General features: G+C 46.0%; 2 protein-coding genes across 2 annotated transcripts; both read right to left on the bottom strand.

Annotated features, from left to right (window-relative positions):
- Positions 1–694: 694 nt before the first annotated feature.
- LOC101776268 lies at positions 695–3650 on the bottom strand. Its single transcript, XM_004973891.4, has 9 exons — positions 3365–3650; positions 2711–2914; positions 2517–2619; positions 2354–2433; positions 2193–2270; positions 1725–1816; positions 1415–1526; positions 1151–1276; positions 695–1043 (listed from the first exon to the last, which is right to left on the bottom strand). Exons 1-9 carry the CDS (start codon positions 3548–3550, stop codon positions 942–944), a joined length of 1083 nt encoding a protein of 360 aa, XP_004973948.1. The 5' UTR covers positions 3551–3650; the 3' UTR covers positions 695–941.
- A 343-nt stretch (positions 3651–3993) lies between these two features.
- Positions 3994–7088, bottom strand: LOC101776667 (methyltransferase-like protein 13). Its single transcript, XM_004973892.3, has 9 exons — positions 6733–7088; positions 5396–5509; positions 5236–5304; positions 5115–5134; positions 4988–5040; positions 4878–4908; positions 4720–4798; positions 4374–4507; positions 3994–4265 (listed from the first exon to the last, which is right to left on the bottom strand). Exons 1-9 carry the CDS (start codon positions 6908–6910, stop codon positions 4215–4217), a joined length of 729 nt encoding a protein of 242 aa, XP_004973949.1. The 5' UTR covers positions 6911–7088; the 3' UTR covers positions 3994–4214.
- Positions 7089–10492: the final 3404 nt, after the last annotated feature.

Raw genomic sequence — 10492 nt, 5'->3', positions numbered from 1 at the left:
TGTAAGAAAAGAAAAGTTGCCTCACGTCAGCCAACCGTATAAATAGCAAGCACATTCGACCAACCCAAACAGGCAAACGATGCACAGCTGTGGGCCGTTGCAGGTGAGTAATGGGATGTTTGTTTCTTTAGTCCCTCCTAAAATTCCTATCACATCGAATGTTTACATACTAATTAGGAGTATTAAACATAGACTAATTATAAAACCAATTGCACAGATGGAGACTAATTTGCAAGACGAATCTATTAAGCATAATTAATCCATCATTAGCACATGTTTACTGTAGCATCACACTGTCAAATCACGGACTAATTAGGCTTAATAGATTCGTATCGTGAATTAGCCTCCTTCTATGTAATTAGTTTTATAATTAGCTCATATTTAGTTCTTCTAATTAACCTCCAAATATTCGATGTGACATAAATTGTAGTCTGGACTAAAAATTCAAACACTCGGCAACGCTATCAGTCTCGTGGAAAAGAGACAGGTTTCGCCGGAGAACGAACATGTTGCATAAAGGGCTCACGGACAGTGTGTCCCGAGTACAACTGTCCATCGATGCTCCTGCCCTGCTCAAATACGCACCGCGTATGCAACATTGCGAGCTGGGTCCATTTCAGAGAGTGGTTTTTTCGCGTTCAAAGATCCATGCTGATATCGACTGTTTCCTCTGCGCCAACAGCAAGAATGCCCATTTTCCTCAAGCAGCAACCGCACAATCATATCATTATTGATATAGCAACACGGGCATACGTACAATCTTTGCCACATGTGGAGAGAGACTATCGCCTCATTATTAGCAACACAGCCATCGGTTCCAGTTCTCACATATGCATGCTACTCGCTACATTACATAATCCTCAGTCCTCGTCGTTCGATTGCAAAGAAACCTTACGCCATTTGAAAAATGAGTAAAGCCAGCTTCCGCAACCTTCTTCACTCTATTTGCTGCTCGTCTTGATGATCTTGTGGAGTGCTCTCTTGGCTTCCTCTAGAGTCAGAACCTTCTCAGGGACATCAAATGCTAGCCTCTGAATATTGAACTGCACAGAAGAACAAATTTAGGAATTTGGAGAAAAAGAAATGTTCTTAGTCAGGAAACAAATAACCTCATGGTTGGCGGTAAAGAAAATTTTAGTGTATATTTTACCTGAGCACCCTGGCGAACCCGTATATCTATGCCCTTGCTATCTACTGATATAACAGCAGCGTCATCAACCTCCCCTTCTGATGACAATAACTCTCGAAGTGGTTTAGAGAAAATTGCATTCAACTCCTACATGCAAGGTATGCGTCAGAATTACTTGAGATGCTACTGTACTAACCATGAGTGCATGTAGCTAGCCAAATGACCAGGCTAACATGCTGCGATCATTATACCGTAAACAAGGTATCAGTGATCTGGTATGGTTACCTTCAAACTTTTCTCGGCACCATCAACTGCTACCTTGTCAGGTTGAGTAGTTTCGTACTCGTTAACATCTACCCAAGCAACAGTTCCAAAGCCTCCGATGAAGTATATATCACTGTAATTAGTGAGTATAGTTTGTCAAAACTCCTAATTTATACATGGTCAATGACTAGCAAAAAAAATGCTTTTTGATGAAGAGGGAAGCATATACTTCAAGATGTGTGTTATGGAAACTACGGAGCTGAACGCAAATGATAAATGGATAGGCAAACATGGAACGATAAAAAGCACATAACCAATCAGAAGTCCAGACCTTATATTGTGCATCCTGTAATAGTAAAAATTTCCCCACTGTTGTGATGCCCACTGCTGATGTTTTGCTACATATTGCTTATGGGCCCATTCCTAATGAACGTGAATAACAGTTAGTTCACCACAGTTCTAAAACGAAGAATAGAAGAACAAAATATGACTCAACACCTAGTATTAACTGTTTTGAAGATAAATCATAAATTCAAATTCAAATCATTGGCTCAAGAACATGAAAAGCAACTACTCCATTTACATTCATGAGTATTTAGAGAGACCAAATAATAGCAACTCAATAGGAGTTACCAATTAGGGGCATTTGATGTTGGAAAATTGCACAGTCCAGTTGCTTCACAACAGGACTCAGAAATCAGAACCCACTATCATATGACTAGAAATGCTAGTAATCAACGGAAAAGTAATTACCTAATTGACTGCAATATCTAACAACAAAAGGCAGTTAAATAGAAACCTGCTGGTCAGCTGGCAAAGGGTAAACATCACCAAATATTGTGACTCGTGCGTTAGACAGTCCACTCCATCCAGGCACCTGTGAAGAAGGTATGCATGGTATTACAAAGATGGAAAGTTATACTCCACAGCTCCAGTAGGAAATGTTGAGAGACTTCATACCTGGACAACAAGCGTGCATCTTGGATCTGATAGCAAGTTCCTTGTATGGATCGCTAAGGGTGACAGCGAAAATATTGGGTCTGCATAATACACCAAACAATTACCTACAGGGATCTAACACTGTATCATTATTATCGCAAAGTAAACCAAGGAGCTAACTCACGGCCCATCGAGTCATTAGCAAAGTCAACAAGTGAACCAAATGGATATCCAGTGCGGCGGTGATGCATGCCAGACATGACAGAGCACAGGTGAGCAAAGCGTGCCTGGTACACAGAAGCCAAGTAGATAAAGAGAAACATGAGTCTTCATACCACATACCGACAAAGCTCAAGAGGTTTGCTAGCAGAAAGCTACCTGTTCCATCAAATTGCGCACAGCTAGAGCCGGCGGAGGCAAACCATGCGCAAAAGTCGCGCTCTGCACGCCACCTGATATGGGTGTTCTAAACAGGCCTGCTCTGGATCCGCTTGAGTCACTACCGGTATTGGTTGATGAAGCCTTCAGCGACTTGTCAGCAGCGATCGGTATAACTCCATTTTGACTCGAATCACTCTTCAGCTGTCAAACACCAGCTAGTACATAATCAATTATGCATGGCAGATGAAAAGGTAAATCGAATTAGATATGACTAGTTGCATGTGCCCCTCTTTTAGCAACAGGGGGACACGTTTCTTGTAAACCTAAACCTATAGACATCGTTCTTAATCTTAGAAAAATGAAAGCGTTACGGTTACAGGTAAGTCATGCTCGGTATACAAAACGAAATTCCTACTGGGTCGTCTCATAAACCCCCTGGACCAGTTCTAATCAGACCGAGCTACCCAGTCATCCAAGTGCCCCACACCTCGCATCCAATCCAGCATCTAACAAAACAACCTAAGCCACTTTCTTCGAGATTCATCCCATCTAGGCTACCACCCATCTACGCCCGGGCAAAACGCCAAAACCACTGGCTCGTGTCAGGCCCACAGGGGATGCTATCATTCACAGGCTCACAGCAACTCTTACCTTGAGGACGGGAGACCCGTTGGCGGCGGGGGCGGGGTGAGCTTCGTCCTTGCCGCCGCCGCCGGCCGCCGCGCGGATGGGACCGCAGCGGCTAGGGCGGAGCGCGAGGGACTGTGGGGCCAGCCGGGAAGGCGGGTGGCGGACGGGGAGAATGGAGGAGGAGGCGGTGCCCGTGAGAGCCTCCATTGAGCCGGGGGAGGGGAGAGAGAGGAGGCGGAAAAGCGGCGAGCGACGGAGAGAGAATTCGGGGAGGCGGCTAGAGAACGGGGAAAGGGGTTTGGCTTTGGGATTTTTGGAGGCGGGGGGCGGGTCGGGAAGGCAAAGCAAGGCTGACGTCTCCGATCTGCGCGAGCGTCGGATCGGACGGCCGGATGGGGACCGTTCGTTCTTTCAACGTTCATCGTCTAGGGATTCTCACGTCATCGCTTTGGCGAATCGCAGTGGAAACCTCTGAAAAGAATGGCCATGGTGATCTGGGACGCGTCTACTGCCAGTTCATCTGTAATGTCTTTTTTCAAACTATTCTTCTGACAGATTGCAGACTTCTACCAGAAAAACAGCATACGCGATACAGCCAGCAAATCTCCCATTCCCAAGGTAACAGGCGAAAACGCTACACACACAGTTGATTGCCAGGAAATCGCCACATCTGTTTCCAGACGGGATTTAATGGGATTGGGTGCACAACAGGAACCACGAAAACATCTCATACAGCTGATCTAGAAAGAAACATCTAGTACAACTTCACTGAACGAGTTCATCAAGCAACGACAATTAGAGGTACAATATCTGTTCTACATTATTCGCTACACTGGCTATGCACGACGGGTTCAGAGGGTTATTGGTGGGACTAGTCGACGACTTCTCCAGCACTAGAATCCGCCCTTGCACCATCGTTGCCCTGCGGTGATTCCGTTTGTCAGCAAATACGGATGAATCAAATGGCACAACAAAGAGTTTATTTAGGAGATAAGTTTAGAACATTCTGAGAAGGTAATTGGAGGCTAACCTTTACACAGACATAGATGTAGTGAACATCAGGTTTCGGTCCTAGAACTGAAACTACTGATGCGTTGTCATCGTCTAAAGGCAATGGTTTTGTCAGTTCCCATTTATCCTGATTTGCGCTTCTCTCCCATCTTTCTGCAATAATCCCAGTAACACAGTTGTAAAAAACAAGAATTTTATCACGGTAAATGAAAACTGAGCAACAAGGTTACAACACTTAGAAAAGACAATAAATGCATTCATGAGTCTACAAGCTACTTTATATATGAAAAGGGTCAACGTGAATGGAGCTCTGCAGCTATTGGAGGGTACAGTTAAGTTGACCTGGTGGTGTATAACAAACTAACCTATGACATGGAGCTTTACCGTCCAATTTTCCATGTCCTTCAGGAGACGTAATCGGTAACTTGGATCCCCATAAGTGATCTATGGCATTATGGGACTCAGAAAATGTTATGGACACATGAAACAGTTACATCTTTCAAAATAAAATAGTTCATGTTACCAGCATGTAGACACCATTTTCCTTAAGGATTCTGCATACAGGAGGAACAAACAGAAGCTATAGTCAATTAACAAATATATATCACAAATAAATATCAGCATACTCCTCACCTGTTGACCTCCTCTAGCATTTTCGTTGCATTCTCTTGTGAATTTTGGCCACACTAAAATACAAGAAAAGCCATTGAGTATGACACTGGGAGAATATCAAAGTGTCCTGGCAAAAGTTTTGACTCACCATAATAGAATCTAGGGTTCCTGCAAATAACAAGTGGGGTTAGAACCCAATGCCATATTGCATGTAAAGATGTTAACAATTGCGTCCACAATGCTGTCAAGTACTGCAATGGAGATGGTACCTTTGTCAATAACTGCTTCAAATGAACCAGACTCAAAATCAGACATGTTCTTTACATCCATCTTCATGTCTGTGTCAATAAGGGAAATAAATGATATCAAATTAGGAGGGGTATACTGCAGAGGCATTCAAGACAAGAAGGTTGCGAACAAAGATTATACATTTAAGGTGAGGCTTGTCATGGTATTTCTTCTTCATTTGCTCAATAACCACTGAAGATATATCAATGTTGACAACGTCTTGATAACCATCATCAACCATGTTTTCACCAAAGACTGAAACAATCAAAAGGAGCTAAACCATATAAGTAATGTCCTCTAGACAGTGAAGTAATGTAATAAACATCTTGTGGTTAGTACTTGTGGCTAAATTAATAATGAAAATTAAAAAATGAACGCACGTCTATTTTTGCAGCTAACAACCATTTGTAATCTGAGAAAGCAGAGCAAGAAATGATGCACTTATGATCATGCATTGCAACTTTAAAAGGAGTATATAAGGGTGACATTTTTTATTCGAATAATCTATGGTCAACTAAAAAAACTAAAGAATTCAACCATTTCAGTAATTAAGTATGTGTTTGCATTATTAATGCTACGATCTTCAGTGATACCATTTAGAACTCCAATGTAGCTCTACAACAGCACCACTTTATAACAGCAAAGTTCACTCTTTAGCTTCGCGTGCGCTAATGTTCAAACACATAGAATTAACTGGTATCAACACATAAAATTGTAAGCAAACCTTGCAACAACATGCAGGTGAAAACCCTAGGTTAGTAACATCCATGACATGTGAAGTCATAGTGTCATACACACTGGCTGCCCTTTTGGCTTGTTAAATTACACCGACACCCCAGATCTTGCCAAATTTCATAATGACCATGGTGCAGGGATGCTACCTGACTCACTGAAACGTGAGGGCACTCATTGGATTTCTAAACTATGAAATTACTGCGGTGCAGGGATCCATATCGCACAAACTGAAATGCCAACTTCTCAGTTACTTCGTTGTCCCTCTCTAGTTACACCAGAAGTTTGGCATGCTTAACAACAAGCCCCCCAAACCACTTCCTTAAAAGTTCAGGGAGGCTCCCCTGTGGTACAAAGAGGAAGGATTATGCGGCGCTACAATAGAATCAGGCCGCTCATTGTATTGTGGTTATACAGGGCGTACAAGAGAACTAGGCCGCTCATTGTATTGGTTTGATTAAAGCATAGCATCGGTCAACCAGAGTGTTTCAATAAAATTGATTAAAGTACTACTACGTTCCAGGAATGGGTGGATTGTCTACAGTACGGGTACATTGCCCACCACGTTGATCTAACAATACCCTCCATCTTCGAATCGCGCGAGCCGAGCCTCCGTCACCGCGCTCACCAACACCCATCGCTACGCACGGCGGCTGAGAGCCGAGAATGGGCGCAGCCGGCCAGGGACTCCCTCCCCCTCAGGAGAAGCAATCCCAACCACCCACGCACCCAAGCACCCGACTCACCGGAATTCCCGCACCCGACGAGGAGGAGCCGGTGGTGCGGCTGGACGTAGAGGCGTAGCAGCGGCGCGAGGGCCGGGTACTTCTGGTACCAGTCGAAGGGCCCGGCCTCCTTGCGGTACCGCTCGTCCCAGTACCACGCCTCCCCGTACGCCTGCGACGCCGCCGCGCCTCCCGTCATCGCCCCTTCCTCGTCCTCGTCCTCGTCCTGGTCCTCGGATCTGGCCGGTAATGGCGGCCTCGGTTGCGCTTGGTGTGGGGGAGGAGGAGAGCGACGAAGCCTGGAGGATTCCAGATCGGCGGTGTTGTGTTGGCTCGCGACTCGCTGTTTTGTTTTTGTTTTGTTTTGTTTTGTTTTCGAGGGGGCTGGCGACTCGCTGGTGCGACGCGACGCGACGGTGCGGGCCACCGGAAGGGAAACGGTTTTAAAACTGGATAAGGAGGATCGCTCTCGCGTCGGTGCGCTCTGGGGCCCGGCCCATCCTCGTATACGTAGTACTGTGGACCGGGTCAGGCGGGCCCAGAGTATGGGAGTATTGGGCCAGATATGCGGAGGCTATGCGCTTATGGGCTTTTCGACGCCCTCCCGGTCTTCTTCCTTATCGCCTGGTACTGGTACTACTCCCTCCCTAGACGAACAGATGCTGCCATCGCCATCGACCCTGCGTCAGTCTAAAAAAAAAATATCAGTCATGCGTGGTGGATGATCGACTGGCCATTGTCGAAGCAAAAGCAGAGGTTACCAAGATTCTAGAAGCAAAGAAGAGGTTATATTTCAAAGAAGAATAAATCCAAATATGACGAAACAACGAACAACAATATCGGCCGGTTGGATTGTAACGTCAACACGTGCTGTACAAAGCTATCGCGCTACTCAAACTCCACTTAACTATACAATAACATCGATTGGTTGGATTGAAACATCAACCACACCACCTCTCTCATCGCACTGCTCAACTCAAGGAATAATCGCCCCATCAGAGTTTTTAAACTTATCCGATGCCCTCTTGACGATCGTGTTGTCTCGCCTAGGCACTAGGCCGCTGGCGCGAAAAAAGCTCTCGATGGAACGTAAAGCATAAAGGCATGCAGTGATCCTGCTGCAGTGTTTCTGGTTCTGTTTGGACAAAACTCAGCACGGTCTCGGCTGGTCCTGTTCAGCGAAATCAGGCAAGAATTAAAACACACGACGACGACGACGGCGACGACACATGCATGCAGTAGAGCTAAAGGCCCAAAGCTAGCTTCACACGGCGACCTCATCGTGCTCCTCGACCCACGCTTTCCGCTCGTCGCCACGTCGCTTCGCGTGATCGCGTTGTTCCTTTTGGTTTTGCGCGTACGTATACGTGTTGCTTAACCCCGGCGCCGGAAGCGATCTGGATGTGCCGGCGTGCCGCCGCTGCCGTGGCTTGGAATCAAATCCGATCGGTCGCCGTCGCCGGATCGGTGTGTACCCCCGTGACATCCTCCCTTCCCTTGGTGTTGGTGTAGCCAGAGCGTGACCGCCGCCGCGCCCGGTCGGCCGTCGGTCTCGCTTCCTTCCGATCGAGGCCCGCGCCGGCGGCGACAGGCAGGGGCAAGCGACGACGAGGCAAAAAGGCCAGGCGTGCTAGCGATCGGCGCGGCGCGGCACGCCACGGCTCAGCTTCGCTCTCCAGCCGCTGTCGTGACGATCCAATCAGACTCCCCCTCTAATTCTTATCCCGTAATACAGTCGTGAAATCAGACGGATCGAGATTTTGACAACTACGTACTGTAGACCCATACGATCGAGCATCTTTTACTTCGGCGCCGCCCAGTGGAACGTACTGTTCTGGTGTACACGTCCTGATCGTTCAAGCAGCCTCGCATTCATGAGAGGTAGAAGAATAAGGAACATGGACCGTCAGATGAAGCATCGACAGGAAAATTAGTCTATTTTTCAGGGAACTCAGGAATAACATTTACCTTACTACCTTATTCCCGTATCTTTTTTTAAGAATGTTCAGGGGATCTTAGAGCAACTCCAACAGTTTCTTAAAAAACCCCCCAAAATTATGTATTGGAAGCTAGGTTATCCACGCATTCACTCGAACGTGCATCTAGGAAGGACCGGTAATAATCATGTGATAAATCACTGACATCGACAGCGTATGACTGTTTTGTACAACATCCCTTAGCATGTTTCCCATTAATGGAGCGATAGGATTTGTTTTGATTGAGCCGTAACTCGGCACTCCCAAGTTGTTGGCAAGTTGTCGTTGCAAGTCACATTCCCGGAGTTATTTCTCCAGATGAATGAAGAATTATCAAATAATAAAGTTGCATCATAGGTAACACAAAGTCGATACGCACGCCGCCTTACAAATGAACAAAGAGAGAGAAAAAGAAACAGAGAAAGAAGGATGACACCCGATATGCTCTAATCAACATATTCTCGTTGTTATGTTGGTGCCACAAGCTACCAATGGAGCTTTTTTTAGAAAAAGAATAGGATAACGAAGTTATATACCCTCTCCATGTACACAAAAAGTGTTTTTTACTTTCAAATTTATAAAGTATTAATATTTACGACACCAAAAATGTAAAATATGAAAGTGTATTTCATAATGAGATAATTATTTGGTGTCACAAGGGTTGAAAACTTTTTTTATATAAATTTGGTCACATTTAACAGTTTGACTTAAGGTAAAATTAAAAGAGAATGCTTTTTGAGAGGCAGCACAATCCATGTGTGCTTGTGGTGCATGCGCCAAACTAGCTTGTCAGCACCACAGGCTTCTCTCAGGTTCAGGAAAATAGGAGAGAATCACTTCAAAAAGGAATATTTACATCTGCACCAAACATAAAATTGGAATACGCGCAAATTTGATCGGGAACGTGTAGGGGTCAGCAAAGGCTGACTAGTTTGATCCACCCAGCAAGAAAATAAGAAAGGTCCGTTTTACATATGTGGAAAAGACCAAAGCAGCACCGGGGCCGACTTGATGCCGGCGACCGCGGATGGAGGCTTCCATATGGATCGGCGATGAGGCCGCCGGGCGCCGGCCCGCCGCGCTTTCGGCCGTCCTCGAGCGAGCGAGGTGTACGTGTCACGTGTGTCCATGCCAGTATGAGCATATGGTCCCACTCCCAGCCCAAGCCAAGAGATGCTTTCACACGGCCACACGGGACACCGAAGAGATGACGTCACGCCGGCTCCAGCCTCCAGCGACCTGGAGAGAGAGGGGGGGGGGGGGGGGGGGGCGAAACATGGCAGATCGATCGAGACCACGACGATCGAGATGCGGTGATTTGTATTGCTGCATAGCTCGAGCGTTGCACTCGTGGGTGGGTGTACGACTGTAGAGTGTGGACTGGTTCAGCGCGCGACTCACACAGTACTCTCCACTACTTACGTGTCCCTTGAAGGTAGCACATGCTCGTTTCGCACCACGCGCACCCATAAATGTGGCGCACCGTCCGTAGCAGGCGGGGCCGGTACTAATTGCATGGTATTAATTCTGGGTTTATGGCAGATGAGTCGAGGCTCACGTGCACTTGCAACCTACTACCTCCGTCTAAAATTATAGCTCGTTATAGATTTCTAAGATTTATAGATTTTACTATGTACATATATGTACATTATATTTAGATGCACACACTACTACAGAAACAAGTCAATCGCAGATCGTCTATCATAGCCGGTTTTAGAGGAACCCGGACGGCTTTAAAAGAACTGGCGATGATATGATTTCACCGGCGAGGATTAAGCATCTTGGGAGGCTTATATAGGTTAAAA

Source organism: Setaria italica, chromosome VI (genome assembly GCF_000263155.2).
Source record: "Setaria italica strain Yugu1 chromosome VI, Setaria_italica_v2.0, whole genome shotgun sequence".
Lineage (NCBI taxonomy): Eukaryota > Viridiplantae > Streptophyta > Magnoliopsida > Poales > Poaceae > Setaria > Setaria italica.
The sequence above is the reverse complement of the archived record's forward strand: the minus strand, read 5'-3'. Positions and strand labels throughout refer to the sequence as shown.